At 45.7% G+C, this 25,563-nt stretch overlaps 1 protein-coding gene across 1 annotated transcript in view; it reads right to left on the bottom strand.

Moving 5' to 3' along the window:
* TOX3 (TOX high mobility group box family member 3) overlaps window positions 1-25,563 on the bottom strand; it is a 104,092-nt gene that overhangs the window by 30,679 nt on the left and 47,850 nt on the right. Inside the window, exon 2 of the mRNA XM_008152339.3 lies at window positions 2,335-2,400. Coding sequence (XP_008150561.2) covers window positions 2,335-2,400 — 66 coding nt within the window. The remainder of the gene's footprint in view (window positions 1-2,334; window positions 2,401-25,563) is intronic.

Below are 25,563 nucleotides of genomic sequence, written 5' to 3'. Positions count from 1 at the left end.
TTGAGCATTCCTTAGAGAAAAACATAACGAAAATGTACTGGTTATCTGAGATTATAAAAGTAACCATGTAACATCCACACACACACACACACACACACAAAGTTACTGACATTTGGACAATCTGCCTTCTGACCGAGATCAGATTAATCACATCGGGTTTCGAGGATAACTTCTTAGAGATAATGACTTTTCCGTGTTTACCTTGAACATGTTTAAGGAGTGTGTACATGGTTAAATACCATCTGTACTGAAATGTTCAAAACATTTGTTCCTTTTTGATAAAAATGCAAATCTGGAGAACTGTTGTATCAACACATAACAGCCGACGTCTGCCACGGTGAATTATCACAGCTGGAATTAAATTGTCTCCTCGCAGCTGCCGCCAGTGGAGTGTTCATCAATGTTTGATTCCAATGGAGGGAAAAAATCCTACAGAATGAAGCATCGTGCTGTCCTTACAGATGGGGTTTGTGTTCATTACCACAAACAACCCAGCAGCCAGTGCCAAACGCTACTCCCGCATCGGGGCTGTCTTCTCGGCGAGAGAGAGGATGGTCACCGTAAAAAGTGACTCATCTACAATCGCCCTGAAATCTGGATTCTCCACTTTTTCCTAATAATGTCTCCATGTTCACTTCGTTCATACTATTTGCTTCCTTGGACCAAGATGACTGACGAAACCATCATGATTTTCATTCTCGGGGGAAGTGGTGAAGCTCGTTCGGCTTCCTGTATTTGAATATATTTGGAAGCTGAAGGCTTTTTATTGCAGGAACTGCCAAGTGGCTCCATTTGGACCAATTTCACTGTTTTAGCTCATTTACATTAGCTAAGATCTGGAAACGGCCCAAGTGCCCGTCGGTAGACGAGTGGATGAAAAGCTGGGTACATTTACACCGTGGAATACTATGCAGCTGTGAAAAAGAAGGTTCTCTCACCCTTTGCGACAGCATGGAGGGACCTGGAGTATATTATGCTAAGCGAAATAAGCCAGTCAGAGAAAGACAAGTATCACATGTGGAATCTAATGAAGAAAATAAACGGATAAACAAAATAGATCCAGAGACATAGAAGCATGGAATAGACTGTGGAATCTCAGAGGGAAGGGGGTGGGGGGGGGGGTTGGGTGGGTGGATGGGAAGAGATCAACCAAAGAACTTGTATGCATAACCCATGGACACAGACAATAGGGTGGTAAAGGCCTGGGTAGGGGGGAGGGGGCAGGCTAGAAGGGGTCAATGGGGGGAAAAGGGGGACATATGTAATAGTTCCAACAATAAAGATGTAACTAAAACAAATAAAATAAAATCTTAAGTCTCACGGCCTACCATTTTTAGGAAACTGTTTCCTTGGTCTAATCAAGATGGAGGATTTCCTGGAGGGCAGACCAATGGGACCAGACAGCAGCCCTCAGTCAGGAAGGCAGCAATTCGATAGCAACAACAAGGTGCGTGCTCCATTTGCACTGGTGAACCCTCGGCAGACCCGAGTCTGTGTGGCACTGCCTGTGCATTCCATCATTCGGCTGTCCCGGCTGGGACCAGGTCTCGGAGCTTGCCCACCCATTCATTCATGCTACCAATTCTTATTGAGCACCTACTACGTGCCAGGCACTGGACTAGGCTGTGGGGATCTGACAAAAAAACCAGAACTCATTTCACATCCCTCCCACCGAAGACCCAAGAAACAACCCTACGGCTCGGCCACATCATTTCCCAAAACACGGCAACTTAATGAAGTCATCCTCAGAGCTACGTGAAGTTAAAATACTTTCTTTTTAAACATGTGTTTTATTGATTTTTAGAGAAAGAGGAAGGGAGAGGGAGAGCGCGGGAGAGAGAGAAACATCCATGCGAGAGAAACATTGATCAGCTGCCTCCTGCACGCCCCCTACTGGAGATAGAGCCCACAACCCCAGGCATGTGCCCGGACCGGGAATCGAACCAGCAACCTCTTGGCTCTTAGGTTGACGCTCAACCACTGAGCCACACCGGCCAGGTTAAAATACTCTAACCACCTATCTGCTTAGGTATCAATACAGTGTGCATAGCTAGACTGCATATCCTTCCTCCCATATCTCCTTTCGTCTGCATCTGTATTTCTTTCCATCGAGAGATGTGTGCGCAGGGCTCACGTTCTCAACAGCCTTGGACAAGTGAGAGATGTGTCAGGCTATTTTTCTCTTCCGATAGGGTTTTCTCATTTCTCCTCCTACGTCGCTGCCTCGTGCCACATGAGAGAGGTAAATTCGCTCCCCTGTTTTCCCCTTCCAGCCTCTTAAACGATCTAAAAGGCGCACACACCGTGGACAGACACACGAAGGCAGGCACCTACCTCGCTGGCCGCAAAGAAAGCGTTGCTTGCCTCGGCCATGTTCATGTAGTTATGGTTATTTCCAAACTGGAAGAAAGCAGATTGTTTGAGGTTAGTACGCAGCCTGACAGAGGACCTGGTGGCGTCCTGAGTCCCGGGCGGGATTTGGAAAGAAGGCCGGGGTTAGGAGATGCAAGAGGGGTTTACTCGCCGCGAAGGGGAACCGGGTGGTACCCTGGCAGCGGGCTCCCGCAGGAAAAATAAAGCACGGGGTTCCGGGAACTTGACCATCCCCAGGAAAACAGCGCTGGTTCTCATGGAGGCTAATTGCAAAGGAAGGCGATCCCGCTCCCCCATCGATTGGGGGCCTTTGTCAGAGGTTAGAAGGCAAAGAGTGTTTCCCCCCAAAAAAAACACCTCGACACATTTTTAAAACATGTGGGGATTTCACAGCTTTCCTTTTCCAGAACAGATGTCACCGGTGTGGGTAGGTTAAGATGTGAATTAAAAGGAAAAAGAATCCAATTCCCAGGACTCAAATTCTATTTTCTAGCGAATGGGGTGTGGTGTGAATATCAATAAATAATCAGACCAAAGACTTTTTTTTTTAATCTCCAGGGTTTAAAGCCATATCTCTAGCCATCGGAGCTGTTGAAAAGGGTGATATTTAATCTCTCAATGTAACATTAAGTGCAAAGAGGTTTAAAAAATAAGCGGGATCCCATGAACACAGCAATTTTTATTTAATTCCCTCACACAATGGCCCATTCAGACCATCACAAATAAGACTGTATCAGCATTTCAGACATAAGCCCTTTATATCTGGAGACCTGTTATCAAAATGTAAAAAAGTTGGGTTTGGGCAGAAATGGGTTTTCGGGTCCGGACGGTGTAAGCGGGCACGTCTGGTTGCCCTAAACATCCTGTTATCGGCCCGGCGAGGTGGAAAGAGCCCGTGGGCATAATTCGCCGCAGTTATATTATTTTCATGATTTTTAAATGGTGAAAGGATGCCCTCCTTTTTACAAAGTGTATGATTTCCTGCCTTTCATGCATTAAATAACACAGAGGCTTGGTCTCCAAAGGGTGAAATGTGTATATCCATTCCATTCTCCAATGTAAACAGAGCTAGTAATTATTTAAAGCAGAAGGCACAATTTTCCCAAGGAGAGAGAAGGGGGAGGGAGGGAGGGAGAGGCAGAGGGGAGAGGGAGAGGGTAAATAGAACATAGAAATAGAAAACCCACATAAATCCTCTCAATAAACCCACTAACACTTTGCTCCAGGGGGGCTCTCAGCCCTGACTCGGAACCCATGACTCCTGCACAGAAGGGATTGGCACGCTGCACTTTCTCACGTCCGGGACCCACGAACTAAGCAGGATTTATACCAAAGACCCTCATGGTTCCGGAGCGCTGCCAGGGTCCCCAGATGCACCATCCCACCCTGCACAGGGACACCTCCACACACACTCACTCAAGGAGCCCTTGGGTCCATTTGGACAAATGCCTTTACAAGGGTTTTCCCGGAAGATGTATTTGTTTGCGCTTAAGAAAGGCTGGTGATACCAAAACTAAACGCAAACTTATCTTCCAACAACCAAGATGTGTAAGTTCAGTAGGCAGGGTTTTCTTTGGTACGGCCATCATCCCTCAATGAAATGGCTTCAAATCATTTAAATGTTTTGGGGTAGAAAAGCACATGAGTGGGTGCACGCACGCACACACACACACACACACACACACACACTTTCCCCATGTTTCTACGATGTTAAAAATATGCAAGAAAAAGAATAGTTTCTGCATTGGAATTCTTGATGAATCAATGATCTCGGAATTAAAATCGTGGGTCCCCATTCCACATGTTCTTGATATAACTATGTATGAGAACGTGGGTCACGATTGGTGTATTCCATGCACCAATCCCGGCTCCCCAAACAGCCACTAGAACCCACTTTCACGTTATTTAAATGAAGGTTCTGTTGGAGCATTAGAAATCCATTTACAGCAAACAGCTCATTATCGCTGAGTATTTTTTTTAAGATTAAACTCACTTATTATCTAATAGCACCTAAAACAACACAGAAAAAATAAAATGGCTATTAAAAGAAGGGCCCAAACAATTCAAAAAACAAATTAAGCTCCGAGTGAAATAAGAACTGGGTTAGAAATCCTCCTCTGAACAGTTAGCGAGCGAATGTAATTACTGAAGGAAGGACAGCTAATCAGCTGTGAATTGTCTCCATTAATTAGCATCTGCCCCGGAGACATGAGGAAGCCCAGCAACCAGGCCAGCACCTCCACAGAGGATGAGCCACGGAGGATGAGCCACGGAGGATGAGCCATGGAGGATGAGCCACGGGATGGTGGCCCTAGCGCTGCCTGGAGTCAAGCAGGTGGCTCCGTGGTCCAGGCAACGGGCAAAGCTGGCACCTTAAGCTCCGCGCTACAACCACAGGGCACTCCCCGCGTAGCTTCTGCACCTACACAGGCCTCCATGAATGGCTTTTCATTTGGAAACACCTGCCGATCGGGCAGGAACTCGTATCAATCATTTCACACGGAAGCAAAGGTCTGCGCTGTTTGGGGTGAGCGCAACTCCTCCACAAAGATGCTTCAAAGGCTCACAGGGGACGGGCAACGGTCTTCCTCCTGCCCAGGTGGCCGGGCCGCTGGTGCAGGGCGGGAGGGCTGTCAGATAAAACACAGGACACCCAGCCCGGCGGCGTGGCTCCGTGGTGGAGCGTCGACCTATTGACCCAGGAGGTCAGGGTTTGAGTCCAGGCGAGGGCACATGCCCAGGTGGTGGGCTCGATCCCAGTGTGGGGCGTGCAGGAGGGCAGCTGATCAATGATTCTCTCTCATCACTGATGCCTCTCTCTCTCTCACGTTCCCTTCCTATCACTGAAATCAATAAAAATATATTTAAAAAATTAAAAATTAAAAAAACATACAGGATGCCCTGTCCAGTTTGGCTCAGGACTGAAGGATCCCAGGTTCAATCCAGGTCAAGAGCACATGCTGGGGTTTCGGGCTCGACTCCCAGTAGGGGGCGTGCAGGAGACAGCCAGTCAATGGTTCTCTCATCATTGATGTTTCTCTCTCTCTCCTCTCCCTCTCCCTCTCTGAAATAAAAAGAAAACAAAACACGTTTTAAAAGATTTTCTTAAAACAAACAAAAAAAAAATACAGGACACCCAGTTAAACTTGACTTTCAAATTAACAACCTTTAAAAAAAAAAAAAAGTGTAAGTATGTCCCAGGCACTATTTGGGATATATTTATACTAAAAATTGGACCCTTTCTTTTTAGCATCAGACTGAACAGGGTACTGTGTACTTTTATTTGTTAAATCTGACCGCCCTACTGTGGCGGCGGCGGTGACCCGATGGGGCGGAAGGGCTTCACTCCCCATGTGACGCACCTGACCTAGTGATGCTAACGTAGGGTTATTTATCTTACTTTTAAATACAACCGATGGATCCTCCTTTCCTTGTTTGTGTAAGACAGATCTGATTCTTCAAGAAAAAGCGCCTCTGGGGGCCAGGTCTTTAATATAATGCCCTCAGGAAAGTTAACTTCAACGAAATTGTGTACAATTAGATTTATGACCTAAGAGACAGTGACACGGGTAAACACATTAGATTAATAAGAATCCAGGGCCCCCAAGGGAGGAAGGGCCCTCGCTGCCCCCCAGAACACTGGCTCCCCCAGAACAACCATGCCTGGAATACTAAACACACCCCATGATGTACTGAAGGGAGGGAGGGAGGGTGGGAGGGAGAGAAGGAGGGAGGGAAGGAAGGAGGAAGAGAGGAAGGAGGGAGGGAAGGAGAAACCCTACTTTTCACTTCAGTGCCTCATAAGCACCCCTCCCAACTGGAGTAACTCGATCCTGTCTGTTTTTATGATGAGAGTGATGATCATGATGATGGCCATCATCATCATCATCATCATCATAATGTGTTTGCCCAGTAAAGCCTTTTCCACATACATTACTTAACTTTCCTAAGTGCAACGAAATGTAATTTATTTTCCCCAACAACCAGTCAGATACACGTCATTCCTCTCCCCATTTTATCAATGAACAAACTGAAGCTTCTGAGGGTCAACCAACTGGCCCCCAATCGGAGACAAGCACGGAAGCGTGACATCCATCCTGCCTCACAATCTGTCTCGCTGAGAGTCCATTATCCATAAAAACATGAATATTTCACTCACCGATCAATCCATTCTGAAACCTATCCATCTCATCGGACCCAAAGCTAGAATTCCCCAGCGGGTATTGCAAGGTACCCAAGTGCAGTAAAATGCTCGCGAAGAGGGTTCCCAGTCCTGTGTGTGTGTGCAAGGCTGCAGACCACTGCCCTGCCCGATGACTCCCAACGCCAGCTGCGAAGTTCAAGGCCCTGAGAAGTCCTGCAGCTAATTCTTAAGGCACCACAAGGCACTGTGCTAGGCACTGGAGGCAACATGGGGAAGGAGAGGATGAGGTTCCCACTTGGATGGAGCTTGCACGTTTCTTAAGTGTGAGACGGGAACGCCCTCCCCACCCAAAAGAGCTTCCCCGTGGAACGCTTCTGCCTTCTGTTTCCCCCACACCACCCCGTGGGAACACACTTTGGGAAACCTTGTTCCAAACGCTTTCCTGGCGACCTTCTTTTATTTTCTGCGAAGCCTTATGAAAGCGAAGAGTTTCATTTTGTACCATGGTAAAAAGTTGATGCATTTTGCAAACCAACTAAATAAAAACTTCTAAATGAAGCGCTGTTAAGTCACCTTAATTTGGCCTTATTTCCAGCCTTTGTAGATGGTAACTCTCACTGTTGTTCCTTCAGCGGTCTCCTGCTCAACCATATAAGGTTCCTCTAGGAGACGTGAAGAGTCAAGACAAAATACTTCAAATAAGCTAAATGAACATCAGGTGAAACAGGGAGTAACTACTCCAAAGAGGATAGGAAAACATTATGATGCCCTGGCCGGTGTTAATCAATGGTTAGAGCATCAGCCCATAGGCCATAGGGTCATGGGTTCAATTCCCAGTCAAGGGCACATACCTGGACCGCAGGTTGATCCCTGGGCCCAGGTCAGGGCATGTGCAGGAGACAGCCAATTGATGTGTCCCTCTCACATTGATGTTTCTCTCTTTCTCTCTCTCTCTCTTGCTCTCTCTCGCTCTCTTTCTCCTCTTCCCTCCCTCCCTCCTACTGTCTCTTAAAAAAACACATTATGAAAGCAATAGGCATAATCTATAATAATAAAAGGGTAATATGCTAATTAGACTGGATATCCTTCCGGGTGTCATTCCAGACATCCTTCCAGATGAAGCCGGAAGCCTGGGTCCCAGGTGCCTGCCGGCGGCTGGAGGGAAGCAGCCCGGGTCCTGGTTGCCGGAGGGAAGCCAGTGCTGGCAGCCAGGGGAAGGAAGGCCTACTCTTGCTCATGCATCGGGCCTCTAGTCCTATATAATAAAAGGGTAATATGCCAATTGACCCAAAGGCAGGATGACCGGTCACTATGACACACACTGACCCCCAGGGGGCAGATGCTTAACGCAGGAGCTGCCCCCTGGTGGTCAGTGGCTCCTATAGGGGGAGCGTCGCTCAGCCACAAGCCCGGCTGAAGGCTGGCGAGTGCAGTGGCGGTGGCGGGAGCCTCTCCTGCTTCTGTGGCAGCGCTATAGATGTTCCACTGTGGGAAGTGGGCCTAAGCCATCAGTCAGACATCCCCCAAGGGCTCCCGGACTGCTCAAGGGTGCAGGCCAGGCTGAGGGACACCCCATGCCCCCCCAGTGTACAAATGTTGTGCACCAGGCCTCTAGTGTGTATATATATATATGTGGGAAATGGTCACGGAGAGGCAGGGGCATTGCTGAGGTCCTTTCCACCCTGATAGGCTCTGATAGATGTGGTCCCCACAGATACAGTCCCCACCGATATCATCATACGGCAGAGCTAAAGTACTCGGCGTACTTCTGTATCTTCATACTTTCACAAAAGAACATCTTCCTTGTACTTGAAGGTAGGTTTACTTTTCCTGCCTGATGAGTAATTACAGCTTCAGCAAATACCATTGATGAAGGGCATCAATTAAAAAGAAGTACTATAGGATTTTTAAACTAATTTACTCAAGATCACTGTGTTCTTGGGCTGTCTAACCGTGCAAAGTGCCAAAGCAAATTCATGGCTTCGGTCAAGTCTAGCTGGTCCAGCACCAGGCTTGGGAGAACGTGGAGCAGCACAGACAATAACTATCTGTAATCCCAGAACGGACACTTCAGCCCGAGGAGTCCACGCAGCATCATTCTCACTGAAATTACTTTGACACCTGTGTGAAGAATCGTATAGGCTTCTAATAAAGCAGCATTAACCACAGGGTGTCAAATAGCCAAATGGCATACATTTAATCCTTTAAAAAAATGATAATCTTCAAACTCTCTTTTCTTTTCCCCCATTAGATTTGTTAGCAGACCCCATCCAATGTGATGCCTCAGTAAGGACACCTGTCAGGTTGCGTACACAAATGAATCGTGCCATCGTGGGTCAAGTGTGCCAAGCGTGGTCACGTGGCGGGGAAGGCAGTGCCGCGAAGTTATAAAACTCTCCGGGGCTCTGGGAACGACCCCGTGGGAAAGAACGTACTGCAGATGATCAGGTGTTGCCCATTTCCAGCAGTGATGTAATCCGTTTCAAGATATAGATCGCCAAAGAGTGAACACAGGCCCAATGTGGCCAATGAGAATACATAATACCAAGCGTTATCAGGAGTGGACGAGAACCCCCTTCAGGAAACAAAGAATGACTTCAGTGAATAAAGACCCAAGGGCAGGGGTTCCCAGTAGTAACTAGAAACAAAGACATGCAAGGAGTGAACACTGAGCGCACACACACACACACACACACACACACACACACAATTCTGCTGGTTACGTATATAGAATTACACAGAGAGAATTATACACACATATATAATTACTAGAGGCCCGATGCATGAAATTTGTGCAAGAGTAGGCCTTCCTTCCCCCAGCTGTCAGCACAGGCTTCCCTCTGGCACCCGGGACCTGGGCTTCCCTCCGGCCACCAGCAGGCACCCAGGATCCAGGCTTCCCTCGCAGCCCTGGCTTCGTCTGGAAGGTCGTCCAGAAGGATGTCTGGTCTAATTATCATATTACACTTTTATTATTATAGATGTACATTCATATGCACACATACATTAACAGGTACAGTAAAGAAAATAAATTTTCAAAACTATTATTTGCCTTTCCCACATGCTAAAAACTCCTAGATATTTACCTGCTGAGCACCGGAGTCCTATGTAATGGCCACAGCACTTCCACTTGGGGGTCATTAGGCATTTCAATGAGTAAAACTGAACTCCTCCAAGTCTGCCCCACCCACAGGCTTCCCCATCTCCTTTATGGGGAACTGGCTCAATGCCAATGGCTCAGGCCAAAGATCATGCCTGAATCCACACTTTCTTACATGAAAAACTTCCGTTGGTTTCTCTTTCCTATTACACCCAAAGCTGACCACATCTCCCCTCCTCCATGGGACTCACTCAGGCCCAGGCCATGCATGCCCTCCCGCTGTAGCCGCCCTGTAGGTCACAGCCCAGCCACGCACCCCACACCTCCCCCGCTCTGTGCATGCTCAGCACACAGCTAAAGGCATCCTCTGAAAATCTAAGCCAGATCCCATCACTCGTCTCAAAGCTTTCCAGTGCCTTTCTATCCACTCAGGGAAGAAGCCCAAAGCCTTACATGGGCCTTGGCTTCTTCGCTGGCCCTTGGCCAACGTTCTCCCTCCTGCTCATGTTGCTCTGGCCTGCTGGCCTCCTTGCTCTGCCTTCAAGACCCCAGACACCCTCCACACACACACATACAGACCTCGGGGCCTTTCGGCTGGCTCTTTCCTCTGCCCAGAATGTCATCCCTCCAAATGTCCCCATGGATTGTTCACTCCCCTCTTTCTGTGTCCTTCCTCACATGCCACCTTCTCTCTGACGACCCTATACAATTCCTTTGCGGTCCTCTACCTCCAGCACTTTCTATCCCTCTCCCCCTAGTTGATTTGTTTCCTTAACACTTTCCAATGTGTTTACTGTCTTTGTCCCCTCGCCACTAGAATGCAAACCTAATGATATGAATGTCTTGTCCATTGTTTGCACGGATGTCCCAGTGCTAAGAAAGAATGTTTGATAGACAGCAGGCATTCAATACATCTCTATCGAAGTAATTTATAGACGCAAACTGATGCTACATAGAATTGTTCTGCAAGCCAAGTAGCACACAGTGGAAGTACCTGAAAAGGGGAAACCCCAAGCATCCATCACCCCTGGTCCCCCCATGGTGGGGGTGGGGGGGTGGTGATAGGAACAGTTACATATCCTAATAAAATTAGCATCTTAAAGGCTAGAGATACTTAAGCTTGAAAAAAGCATGCTTTATTCTAGAAAATGCACTCACCCTTTTATAGAAAAGACTAGAGGCCCAGTGCACGAAATTCATGTACAGGGCAGGGGAGGGGGGTCCCCTCAGCCCAGCCTGCACCCTCTCCAATCCGGGACTCCTCGGGGGATGTCCGATTGGGATCAGGCCTAAACTGGCAGTCGCACATCCCTCTCACAATCCAGGACTGCTGGCTCCTAATCGCTCACCTGCCTGCTTGCCTGGTCGCCCCTAACTGCCCCTGCCCCCGCCCCCACCAGCATGATTGCCCCTCACTGCCTCTGCGTGCCAGCTGATGGCCCCCAACTGCCCTCTTTGCTGGCCTGGTTGCCCCACACAGCCTGCTTGTTCAGTCGTTTGGTCGTCCCTCACTAACCCCCCTGCCAGCCTGGTCGTAGGCAGCCATCTTGTGAGGGCATGATGGTTAATTTGCATATCACCTCTTTATTATATAGGCTATGGAGGCCAAGGCACGTGGGGCTGGAGTGTCCAGGCTGGGTGGGGCCTTAGGTGGCTGGACAACATAGGTCTGGCCTGCAAGTAAAGGACTGAGAGGAGACAAAGCCAACCACCTAACATCAAGGGGTAAGAATTTGAGTATTAAATTTTTTTTTAATTTTTTAAAAATATTCTGATTTTTTTATTTATTTAAAATATTCTGGTTGTGTGTGTGTGTTAAATTTGCTTGATAGGCTATGTCAGAGTTCCTCTAAGTGTGGCCCTAGGAAGCACAGGGCCAGCACTGCCTGCAGGAAATGCAGATCACCCACCCCACCCTGGCTTTACCGTAGCAGAATCTCTACGCAGTAGGGCCCTAAAAGTCTGTATTTCTAACCAGCTCCTCGGGAACTCTAAAACACACTCCTACTTGAAAAGTACTAGCCTCGTTCACTTCAGACTAATGCACTGGACATTTCTTCTTGGAAATAAACCTCTCCGTCTATCTGAGGAGGAGCGTACTGAAACGCTGCGGTGCAGGTGCTACTGCAGGAACATGTGTCCACTTGGGAGGAGACCATAGGCCCCCTCTGCACCCTCGTGGCCTGAAGGGAGGACAGGAGCTTCCTGGGATGGACCACGTAGGGAAGGCACACTCCACGGTCAGATTTTTCAACAAGTTCTCTGGGCCCACAGAAGGAACAGCAAGGCCTAAACATATGGACTCTCCCCAAACAGGGAGGCCTTTGGATTTCCATGAGCTGGACACATTTGAGTCTGTGAATTGCAGGACCATCTGGACTAGTTAGATGTGGCAAGGAGAAATTAAAAAAAAAAAAACAACAAAAAACTGCACTTGTTTAATATCAGAAACAAATGTTAAGTGGAGGAGAGGATTCTAAGCTTCCCAAATCACGTTTTCCTTTTAGCAAAATATGGAGCAATCTTTGGGATGGGCCCAGCAACGAAGCCTTAAAACGAAAGTCCACCAAGCCTTAAAACAAAATAGAAATGGAAAGTCAGAAGATAAAACCTGAGTTATTTTCCTGGTCCTGCCAGACTTTACAGCTCATGTTGCAACCAAATGACTAAGGACCTTAGAGACTCTCGGCTCTTCGTAAGTCTCCTGGGCCTTGCCTCCTGCACAACCACATGACGTTTCAAATGTAAAAAGGGAAGAACAAACTGAGAAAAATGTTCCTCGGTATTTTTCAATAAAAACATCTTCACTCGTTATTTCTTTCGGATCAGTAAGCAAGCTCTACTAACCAATGGCAAAACAAACACATTCTCCAATTCCGACCCCTCTAATTATGTTTCGTATGAACTTCATCACAACATTAATGAGTTCCTGTATTATCTTCTATTCTTTGACTGCTAAAGTATAAAATTTTATGTTGTTAAACCACATCGTGTTCAGGTGCCTAAAACCAATAGGCTAATATATAGATGCACATAAAGTTATAGGTACACAGATATAAATATATAAGTGTATAGGTCAGGGATTCTCAACGAGGGCCAATTCTGCTGCCCCGTGGAGACATTTGAAAATGTCTAGAGGGATTTCACTGTCATGACTAGTGGGTGCTCTGGCACCCAATGACTCAAGGCCAGGGATATTGCTCAACACCCTACAAGGCACAGAGTGGCTCCCAGAACAAAGAATTACCCTGTCTAAAATGTCAATAGTGCTGAGGCTGAGAAACTCTTAATACAGATCAATCCATACATTAAACAGAAACAAAAGATAAAATGTTTTAACAAAGACATTACAGGATTATGGTTTCCACATGATCCAAACACAACTGGCATTCCTTCTTCAAGTGGGCATTCTGCAAACTTTGACTAGATCTACTGGTAAGATCATTGAGTGTAATAAAGAATTATGTTTAACTAGAGGCCCAGTGCACGAAATTCGTGCACAGGTAGGGTCCCTAGCTGCTGCCGGCTGCAGGTGGGGGCCTCCCTTCCCTGGCTGCCAGCTGTCAGCCAGGGCCTTCCTTCATTCCATGCCGCCCCCTGGTGGTCAGCACACATCATAGCCGAGCAATGGAACTCCCGGTCGGTTGAACTCCCGAGAGGACACTTTGCATAGTAGGCTTTTATATATATACTAGAGGCCCGGTACATGAAATTTGTGCATGGGGGGTTGGGGGTCTCCTCAGCCCAGCCTGTATCCTCTCGCAATGTGGGACCCCTCAGGGGATGTCTGACTGCCGGTTTAGGCCCAATGCCCGGGATTCCTGAGGGATCGAACTTAAACCGGCAGTTGGACATCCCTCTTGCAATCTGGGACCGATGGCTCCTAACCGCTCGCCTGCCTACCTGATTGCCTCTAGCCACTTGCCTGCCTGCCTGATTGCCCCTAACGGCCTCTGCCTCAGCCCCCGCTGCGGCTTCGTCAGGAAGGACGTCCGGAAGGTTGTATGGCTGTCTGGTCTAATTAGCATACTACGCTTTTATTATTATAGATAAATGGGTTTCCAACATGTATCAACTAGTTGGGGTCAGCTATGAAGCTTCCCATTTCCATAAACAGTCATTTGTACTTTTTTCCCCCTGCTGTGAATAAGTCCAGAAATAGAAATAGATGAACACGTTTTTCTCAGGCTAACATTTTAAAAAGATCAATAAACTATAAATTCTCTCTGAAGGATTAAGTGACTTAATTTCAAGCCTCAATTATTTTTATTTAGTTGCTTTTTTTCTTTTTCAATTACAGTTGACATTCAATATTATTTTATATTAGTTTCAGGTGTACAGCACGGCAGTTAGACATTTATAAAATTTACAAAGTGATCCCCCAATGAGTCTAGTACCTACCTGGCACCGTGTGTCGTTACTACAATATTATGAACTGTATTCCCTACCAGCCTCAATCATTTTGGGTAAGCCCAACACTGGAAACCTGCTTAACTCAAAAATCACCAGTGGTCAGAATATGTAATCATTTCAATCAAACAGGATTGCATATGAGGTCTATTCATGTCTATTAAGTCATATCTTTCAATTCCAAAAGTTTATGAGCAAGTCTCTGATACCTGATAAGGAATTATGAGACTTAAGACATGAAAATACTGGCACTGGTCTGGCCATTGAAACATGCCAGGCCCAGAGGGCTTTTGCTCACACTGCAAGAATATCGTTATTACATACATTTTTTGGCGATTTCATGATGGCTTGAACTCTGTAGGGACAACTTTTCACCAGATGGGCGATTGCATAGCTTCCATTACTGCTCTGTCTCTTAGCAGTTATATGCATTTGTTTAGCTAAAGTCTTTTACTAGGAAAGGATCACAGGAGATGAAATCCTCTTTCGGATAAGGTCTTGGGGCAAGAGGGAGAGAATTCACATTCCTCCCAACCCAGTATTCCGAAATTTGTAACTTAAGAATTTGTATCTTACTAGAGGCCCGATGCACGAAATTCATGCAAGAGTAGGCCTTCCTTCCCCCGGCTGCCAGCACTGGCTTTCCTCTGGCACCCGGGACCTGGGCTTCCCTTCAGCCACCGGCAGGCACCCAGGATTTGAGCTTCCCTCGCAGACCCGGCTTCATCCAGAAGGTTGTCCGGAAGGAAGTCCGGAAGGACATCTGGTCTAATTAGCATATTACACTTTAATTATTACAGATATTTATTTTTAAAAAGAGGGGTTCCCCTCCCAGACCTATATTTTAAATAGTTTGAGTATAAGGCTAATGTTTTCTTAATCATAACCATAAAATAGAATATCTTCAAAGCAAGGGCCCTTGGCTTTCATCCTGAAGGCAAACAGTAGCATTCAGTCAAGATGTCAATGCTAATCTGGTGTATATCTCAAACTTATTATAGCATATTATATAAAATAATCGTGGATTTAAGTATTCCTAAATAAGAGAGGCATTTTATTCTCAGAATCCCAAACAGCCACTGTATACTAATACACTCGAGATGACCTTAGCATTCCCTGGTGTGAATTTAAAAAGATGTGATTATACAGCCATTTGTAAGCAGCTACTCTTAAATCATATATCAACTTTCACACACTTCAGCAAAAAACAAATTCTACTGCAGAAGAGCGACTCAACTATACGAAGGCAAATTATATCGAGTTGTAAATGCAAAAGTGACCGAAAAGGCAGTAAAACAGATGCAAAAACCTTAAAAGAACCACAAGAGAACATGGGTGAGGATGCATTTTAAGCTAATGACCATATGTGAATACAAGCTAAAAACTCACTAACCTTCTCCACATGCCAGTTAAAATGCAACCTATTGCGGGGAGGAGGGGATTGGCTTAGAAACATTTAAAAAAAAGGCAAACTACCTGCCTGGCTTTAAAGTAAAATGTTAGCACCTTATTTACAAGGACTCATATAAAATGCACATATTACCAACCTATACTGACTCCATCTTTTCCTAGAAAGAGAGTTTTTCTTTTCTCATTGCTACCAGTGGAAGAATATATATGGCACAAAGGAAAAATTACCCACATTCCACAGTGCTGGTTAATAACTGAGGGGAAAGTAAGATCCATCATAAAGCCTATCTATAAATTACTTTGGCCATAATAAAAATAAGTTAGAGGTATGAATTTTTTTAAGAACTGCAGCTGCCTTCATATCAAGATTAATATTGAAAATAAACCAGGGATAACAGGGCCCCTGGGAGAAGTAACAGATTCCGTGAGGGATGTCCATCTGGCACCGGCCACAAGCCGCTCCCTTCCTCACCGCTCTCTCTGAACACTGCATCCCCAAAATACTAGTAAGGGCTCCCAGAAGACCGAGCCCTCAAACTCTACACATGCCACCCAACCTCTCCCTTTCGTGTTTCATGATGCTCATATGATTATAAAGAGGGAACCCTGAAAATCTTCAGGCTCAATTGGGAAAAAAAACGCACACACAAAAATAAAGGTTCATATGAAAGGAACACTCTCAGTATAAAAGATGCGATTTCTCCGTGAGAAAATAAATCCATTAGTGATAACAGGAAATATTTTGCCAAAGGTCTTGACCCCTCGCCATTGATCAGAAGAGAAGAGCTGAGGAAACAAGAGCTCACCTCATTCCAGCGCTGAACAGGGACAAACTCCCCCTGAGCACACGAGCTAGAAGGAACCTCCCGTGCGTACCCACGCAGCGTCGTTGGGCAGAAATGTTTAAGGCTGCCTCCTTGACCAGCCAGCGCAGTTTTTAATACAAGTCAAGTAACTTTACCGACGAGAGGAGATTCCACTTCTGACGGCAGAGCCTGGAGTTGATGCCTTGTGTGGTCATGTGGAATATCAAGGGTTGCTTTGTGACAAATTCCCACCAAGGAATCCTCACCTTGGCCTTGGGAAATCTGAATGTGGGAAGGTCCAGGTGATAACATGGAATATGACAAAGTAGCAGCACGAAGCAGAAACCATCCCTGACACTACACACAGTGTGATATATTTTCAACAGATCCTAGCGTTCATCAAACCTTGTGGACTCCAATAGTGTAGAGCAGTGGTTCTCAACCTTTCTAATGCCGCAACCCTTTAATACAGTTCCTCATGTTGTGGTGACCCCCAACCATAAAATTATTTTCATTGCTACTTCATAACTGTAATTTTGCTACTGTTAATGAATCGTAATGTAAATATCTGTGTTTTCCGATGGTCGCAACCCACAGGTTGAGAACCGCTAGCAGGGTTGCCTAAGACCATCGGAAAACACAGATATTTACATTTAAAGGGTTGTGGCATTAGAAAGGTTGAGAACCACTGGTGTAGAGACACGTCATGAACTAAACGAGGTCTCCCCAGGAGTCTCATTGCATCAGATATACATATTCTAGAAAGGCTGTGTCTCAGATTTGTCCATTTTACTTATGAAAATTCTTAAGTGGTTTTACTGACACAGAAAAATGGTCATGTGATCATAGAAAAACCATGATTCAAAATCACGTACAGTGGGATAAATTTTTTTTAAATGTTTCTATCCTTTCTAAAATTAGCACCTACTACCTCTGTAATCAGGCAAACCAATATTTGCAATGGAACGTGTCTCAAGAAGTATTTCCTTAATCTCTATCAGCAAATAAGTACATAAAAATCCTGAAAATAAACAAAACTAATAATCAATGTTTACTGTTCATTCATTTACTCATTCTTACAACAAATACATCCCATATCATCTATGTGCCAGGCTGTATGCTAAAATACTGAGAAGACACCATGAGCCAAAAAAACAAATATACTGTATATATGGTTCCCTGTCTTCATAGAGCATATAGCCCAGAGCAGGGAAATCAGGTAGCAATCATATGATTGTAGCAACATGGTGAAACTTCACCTGCAAAGTATGCCATGGAGAAGGGCATAGGGTAGAGAATGAATGAGAACAGGTGCTGGTAGATTAGAAGGAAAATACGCAGCAGAGCAGATGAGAGACGACAGTAGCATGAACTAGGGTGGTAACGGCAGGTAGGGAGTGAAGATGGGGAAAGTTGAGAAGTGGGTGATTCCAGGGTGATGATGAGTTCATAGAGGTGAGGGAGCGGGGGCTGCTGAGGAGGATGGCTAGGTCTGGAGCTTGTGCAACTGAATGGGTGGCAATGCCATGCCTGGGTACGGGGGACGCTGAACAGAATCGGTCTTGGGGATGGGCAGTGGGCTGAATGGTGAATGCATTTTAAACGTGCTGGGCCTGAGGCACCAAGTGATGTCTATGGTTTACTCGAAAGGTCTGGAATAGGGAGACTCTTTTTGTCAGACTCACGGGTGCGGATGTTCAATAAAGCCATCTACGTGAAGGAGATTTGGAAAGGGAGAACCGAAAGGATGACCTATAGTAGGACCTTGAGAGACTCCATTGTTTAATGTCAGGGACACGGATCCCATCACGCAGCCTGTGAACGGCTGGCAAGAGTTCTAGAGGGGCAGCCTGGGAAGAGTGACATTCCTGACGCCAACAGGAGACCTCAGTAAGAGAGAGGGATCAGGCACGTTACATGGAGCAAAAACTTGGAAGCTGAAAGACTGCCTTCACTGGAGTTCCTGATGCCAAGACCCTTTGCCGTTCTCAAAGGCATAGCCTCCAGATACAGGGCAGGGAGATGTGAAGACAAGACAGACAGACAAGCGTGGACTCAGAACCACACCCAGAGGAACTCAAGTACTCAGCTCCAGTTTAGGTCGGAGGAGAGAGAGGTGGAGGAGGGAGAGAGAAAGCTGCGCTATGGAAGAATTACACATAGAAAGAAAACGTGGTGAACACCCATCATGTGATCTTGATTAAGGTGGGGGAAAATAGTAAGCAAATAAATTATCCCTCAATAGATAAGCAGGGTCCAAAGATTTCTATAAAGCAGAATTCCTTAGAACAAATGAACGAGAGAGATTCTCTTATAATAAAGTACAAGATGCATTATTTGGCATCAGTGAAAAGACTTCATTTGCCAAAAAACGGTAAGCACTGGATGTCCCATAAACTGTGGGTCTGGCGGTATAAGCACAGGGCCAGTCCAGGCCCATCACCATTAGCTCTAGAGCCAAGGAAGTAGCTGAGTCATAGATGACAAAAAAGAAAAAGAGACATCTCCTTCATCATTCGTGTGACAAAGGGGGAAAAAATGAGCTTTGCCAATGCCCTTTCCCTGCTAGGAAATGTCACATATTTAAAGGTATTATAGATTGATTTCACCTCAAGACTTAATTTTAACATGGAAGGGGGGGTAGTTCAAGATGAAACATACATGTACTGATCAAGAAATACCTCCTGTCTCCAATTTTATTGACCCACACCCTGTGAGTGTGAGGAATTACCCAGATGTGTTCAGAAGGAAATGACATCTACAAGAAGAAATGATGAACAGGTTGGTTTCTGTCTCTAGAACAACACATTCATTAGCCTGAAACTACCATGGTCACGTGTCCTCTCAATACTGTTTTTAAAAACAAGAGAATCCGAGTAGATTTTATACTTCAAGGAAATGCATGAAATATGAACGGGAAAATTCTAAGAAAATCAGAAACCATTTCTCACAAAAGCAATTTGGTTTTGATACATGTTGAGGTTGGGGCACTTTTCAATGGGCAGATTTGTCTACGGAGCCATGGGAATTCCTACCAGTCTGCAATTTGGGGGAACAAAAATCACATGACTAATCGAGAAAAGTGAGTTTGGCCCCGATGCTGACACATGTAAAGAATGAAACTCACACCCACGTGGAATCTGTGCCCTTTCATTGAGGTCCTGTCAGCTCTGTAAAGGAAGCAAAAGAGAGACACCCAGGTCTCCAAACTTGAAAAGAAATAACCAACCAACTGTTCTCCCTCCCCATCCCTCTCTCCCTCTCTCTCTAGGTGCTGGTATATATTTTCTTTCTGGAATACATCCCACATTTTCCCAACTTCAGGCCGCCTCCTTCATCTGAAATGCTAATTCTTCCCACCTGCATTGCAAAACCCCCCTGCCCCCAGCTATGCCCTCCTTTTGAGATGCCAAATATTCATCAAGACAGTGAACACTAACTCCCCTGCAGGGACCTTCTCAGCTCAAGACACCAGAGTTGCTGGCTCCTTCTTTGGGATCTTCAAAACCCTTCCTTCCCATCTCTTTTGCAGCATGTGCTGAGAAGAATGAATTCTTCCTAAGCTTTATCCCACCACCCACATCCCCTACCCCATCAGGAGCCGCAGTGCAAGGACCATCCTGTCCCCTATGACTCTTGCAGGGCTAGTTGCATGCAATGCTTTATCCATAGAAGGAACATAGTAATCATTTAATTTGTAATTTTCACATGAACTATTTTAAAAATATTATTTTTTTAAATATCTTTAATTTCAGAGAGAGAGAAACATCAATGATGAGAGAGAATCATTGATTGGCTGCCTCCTGCACAGCCCCCACTGGGGATTGAGCCCACAACCTGGGTATGTGCCCTGACTGGGAATCAAACCATGGCCTCCTGGTTCATACGTGTCGACACTCAAACACTGAGCCAGGCTGGTTGGGCTCACATGAACTTTATTTTTTGGTGGAAGAGGAAATATCCACCAAAGGGCGGGAGGGGGGTGGGGGGGGGAAGGTCTTACAAAAGTAAGACACAGGAAAAGGGATTCAAATCCTGACATTATATTACTTGCATCCCAAAAAATCAAACCCCCCCAAAAAAAATTGCTGCAAAAATCTACAACTCATTTATTCAACAGATGTGCGTGAGCCTTCATTATGGAATACACATACACATGCACATATATATAGACACACACACACACACACACACACACACACACAAAGGACTAATAAACCTTGGATACATGAACACCAAAAATATGTATCTCCCATATGCATGACTTTTTTAAATTAAAATACAACTGGCATACAACAGCCTATTAATTTTAGGTGTACATCACAGTGATTGGATATTTACATTACAAACTGATCACCACAGTAAGTCTAGTTATCACCTGTCACCATATAATGTAATTATTAATGACGATATGCCCCAGGCTGTCCGTTACAGGCCCCCAACTTAGTTATAACTGGAAGTTTGTGCCTCTTAATCGCCTTCACCTACCTCACCCACCCTCCACCGATAGGCATGATGTCTTCATAATTAGGTTTCAGATCTCAGCAATTCCTTATCACTCATAGCTCTCTGCTCCAATCCTCATCCACCCCTCCACTAAAGAAATGTGTGCCTTACCAAGAAAAAGGACCATCAGGCAAGGAATTCTTCAACTGTCACCCCAAAACCAGCACCTGAAGTCACCCCTTCCCACCCTCTACGCTAAATCCTATTCCCATCTAGACTTGGCTCCATCAATTCACTTCTCATTGGATTCCCCAACTTTTCCCACTCCACTGCTTCCTCCCTCAACTTAGGAAAATGTTCAAATCACATTCATCCTTGGGGGGAGGAGAGAGCCAAGACCACAGAGCCCCTCTCAGATTATCAGTAATCTCACCCCTCATCCCACTAACCCAGTTCCCATCTACACACCTTGATCTCTCATTCTCTCCTAACCCTCCTGCCAGCTGTCTTCCTCTATGTAATAATCTGCTGTCGTTATGTCTACTGTAGACTCGTCATTTCCAAATCCTCGGAGAATCTCTCCTCTGACACACTCAGCCAGTCCCTGTTTTGAAAGAGTATTTTCACTTGGAAATAGTCGCTCTCCGCCCAATATGTTATCCCCCCGAAGACTTCTCAGTTTCTTCTCAACACGCGCTCCGATCGTTCCTCACATCGGATGCCTCAGCCACACCAACACTCTCCAGCCTAAAGATCTGCCCCGTAGAGAGCTGCAAATCCCCAGCTCCTGATGTATGTGCAGGGGTGTCTCGCCAACAGCTCCAACTCCACACACCCAGCTGCAGGGCAGGGCTTCTCTCTACTATCTCCAACGTGTTCCCTCCAGGAACCCAGGACTATCTGTTAAGTTTCCCACCCAAACATCCCCTTTGATCCTCTCTCATCCACCACAGTCAGGTCACTCAGCTTTGCCAACTACACATACCTTTCTCATTACTTCTCAGGCACTGCCGATCCTAACCAACCCTCAGATTCCACTTTCTCCCCTCTACTCCATCCTCCACACTGTGTCTGCAGTTATTCTTTCCATTGATCTGCTACATAACATTTTCATTCCATTCTTTTTAAAGTATATACATTTAATACAATTTTTAAATGGAAAAAGACATTCCCCAACCATTTTCCTCACCATCACTTTCCAAGATGGGGTTTTTCATAGTTACACAGCCTGCCAAGGCTTGGAGAGCATGACGGACTTACTCGGGTCTCGGCGGGGTCAGCCTTGCAAAATGGAAATCTGATGAAGCATGGCCCTGGCAGGCTTGAAGTCCTCCCGAGATGCCCACAGCTTCATGATTACAACGTCCTTTCTTCAGCAGTGAAAACAGATATTCACAAGTCCACACCCCGCATCTATCCGGCCTCATTCCGTTCTCTTCCTCTTCAGCTGCCAACCTCAGGCCTCTGGCCCCCACCACTCTTCACACCTTGGTTCTCCCTGCCCAGTGCTGCGGAGATGCCCACAGTGTCCCCCACACTGAATGTGATCGGTTCCTTCCTCCATCTCCCTAAGTACACTGTGAGCCTCGGGGTATTAGTCGGCCATAAAAAAATGAAGGGAAATCTTACCACTCGTACAACATGGATGGACCTAGAGTGTCATCTGCTAAGTGAGATTCAGTCAGAAAAAGACAAATACCAAATGATTTCATTTATATGTGGAATCCAAACATCAAAGTAAATAAACCGAATCGAAACAGACTCAGAGAGCAGACGGATGGTTGCAGATTGGAGGGGGGTTGGGGTACTGGGTGGAAAAGGTGAAGGGCTTGAGAAGCACACGTTGCTAGCTACAAAACCGTCATGGGGATATAAAACACAGCACAGGGAATACAGTCGATGAGACTGTAATAACTCTGTATGGTGCCAGGTGGGTACTGAAAAAATCGAGAGGAACATTGTAAAGTATATGATTGTCTGACCACTATTCTGTACACCTGAAACTAATACAAATAACACTGAATGTACACTGTAATTGAAAATAACATTTTTTTAAAAAAAATACTCAGAGCAGCCTTTCAAATTTGTGTTAAACAAATTAAAACAATGGTTTTTATCTGGGTGTGTTGCCAGATTAGTACTTCCTGCATACTACTTGCAAACAAGAGTTCACATGCACTAAATACTAGGTATGTGCCACGTATGATGTTTGAGCTTCGGTTACAAGTTTCATGTATTTGGGGAATCATTTGATTGACGTGTCTGCCAGCCCCACGGACTGTACTAGTAAATGTCACGATGGAATTGCATCTCTTTTTGCTCACTATTTCGTCCTGAGTACTGAACGTGCTATGTGGGATGGGGCAGGTGCTAAATAAATCTTCCCGCATAAATGAGTAAATGACCCTGTGAGGTCAACGACAGTGTTAGCTCCGCCTTCTAAGAGCGGAAACTGGAGCACAAGCACTTTGGTTGGGGTTTCACATCAAAAGTCAGAAGGTCACACCCTGGCTGGGTGGCTCAGGGGGTTGGACACCATCCCATACACCAAAAGGTTGCGGTTCTATTCCCAGTCAGGGCACATACCCAGGTTGCAGGTTTGAGCCCTAGTCGGGGTGCATATTGGAGGCAGCTGATGGATGTTTCTCTCTCACATCAATGCTTCTCTCTCTCCCTCTCCTTTCGTCTCTCTCTCGAAAAATATCAAAGCATATCCTCAGGTAATGATTTTAAGAAGTAATCAGAAGATGACATTGTCAGTATTTGTCAATGCCCTGTAATAAGTTTTATCAAGGTTTCTTGTCTGTCATGAAAGGAAAGGGCCCGTAGCCACATGTCACACCATGCTCAGGGCCATAGGCCACGCAGCCTGGGGCAGTAGGAATTTTGGCTTTTGAAGGACGCCAACCCGAACAGCTCTGCTAGGCCCCCTGGACATGACAAAGGGTGACTCTGAAATATTACTCCCTCACTTATTCCCAGCTCTGTAAATCAGATTCATTTCCCACAATGGGCCTGTAGGATGGATTTAGGTATCCAATGACATTGGCAATATTTCAAAAACTTTTGAACGGAGCACTTGTGGTCCATCACTTTTAAAACGCTAAAAATCCTTCACATTAGGATGTGGAACATTCATGAGAAACTGAATTTCCACGTACTGCATCGGGGACCTGAGACAGATGGCCAATCAAAACGAAGTCGCTTTCCCCCTTCCTGAGTCAGGGCTCCGCGTGTTACCAGGCGTTGTCGGGTATGACAAGAAAAATAAAAGGCCTTATCCGTGCTTTGGATTTGCAAGATGATGAAAAGCATCTTTGCTTTCCCCTCCTCCTCCTTAAGTGTAGACTCTTTCAACTCCCAATTTTGTTTTCATGAGAGGCACAGGTAGATCAGACAACCCAAGTGGAAAACAAACAAACAAACAAAAAACAACAAAATAGTCCACGCTGGCTTTTGTTCTGAGATCAAAAGAATGTTTCTGAAGGCAAACAGGTGGGGTTTTCCCCTTTCTACTTGCACATGGAGGAAACATGCACTTTGTGCTTCCACTGAGCAGAGCCAGCGGACAGAACAGAGCCCTCGGCCTTCTTCATCTTCGCCCCTGCGGAGGGCTCCTGTCCTACAAAACTGGGATCTGACACCAGTGACATCACCGGGGCAAAGGGAGCAGGATCTCAGGAGCAGGATTCCAAAGGACGTGTGAGGGAGACGTCAATGGAAGGCAGCGTTAAGAAATATTTAACCGCCCTGGCTGGTTTGGCTCAGTGGATAGAGCGTCAGCCTGCAGACTGAAGGGTCCCAGGTTCGATTCCGGTCGGGGGCACATGCCTGGGTTGCAGGCTCCATCCCCATTTGGGGGAGGGGTGTGTGTACAGGAGGCAGCCAATCAATGATTTCTCTCATCATTGATGTTTCTCTCGCTCCCTCTCCTTTCCTCTCTGAAATCAATAAAAATATATTTTTTTAAAAAGAAATATTTAACATTGGACACACACTCACATGCCCAGCCAGCCACACTCACACGCCCACAAGTCCACCAACCCTCTTCCTCTCAGAGCCCAGCTTGTTGGAAACGTGGAGAGTAACACTCTTTATTGAAGTGCAGCATAGCCACAAATTGGACCATAAAATAAAAGTAGTAATGGTGAGTTCCTTGGAGAGGTTAAAAATAATAGATGTATAAATAAACTCCAGGATGATGAAAAGCAATAAAGCACACTGTATACCAAATATCATCTGAAGAGAATTACCAGCAAGAATAAAGGCAGACAACCGGTTATAAATATTTGACAACCCTGAACATTCTCTTTTCTCCTTCCCAACCCCTCTTATGACAAGAAAAAGTCCTCAACGTGATCTTCATCCTCATCCCCACCCCTCTCGGAATCTCAGACACTGAGCCTTGTTGAGCGCTTGTGATCTGACTTCATTTAAACACCCCAGCCTTGGCTTCCACCTCTCGAAACCCCATTTTCCCTACAAATCCTGCCCTTGGTTTAGAAGAATGGTGGGAATTACTTCCCAAACTTCTATCTGTTTAAGCGCATAATTACCCAGAAGGCTCTTCAGTCGTTGGCACGCTTCTTACCCTCAATGCCAACACTTCAGATGCTTTTCCAGTGTGTATGCCTCTCCCTGCAGGCCTGTGTTCTTCAAACATTTATCTTCGCCCAAACTGAGAGGCTTGCATTTTCTATCTTAGGAGAGCAGGTATGTCCTGACTGATGATCCACGACGCCCTCTAACCCTTCCACTCATAACTCTTTTAAGAATAATTTTATAATCTGATCTTCCAACTCCCCGAAGAATCCTCGAATATTGGCAGACAGATCTGCTTTGTCTTTTGAAGCAGCGACAGCTAATTATTTCCT

Source organism: Eptesicus fuscus, chromosome 21 (genome assembly GCF_027574615.1).
Source record: "Eptesicus fuscus isolate TK198812 chromosome 21, DD_ASM_mEF_20220401, whole genome shotgun sequence".
In the NCBI taxonomy this organism is placed as follows: Eukaryota; Metazoa; Chordata; class Mammalia; order Chiroptera; family Vespertilionidae; genus Eptesicus; species Eptesicus fuscus.
This window is presented reverse-complemented; position numbering and strand designations above follow the sequence as displayed.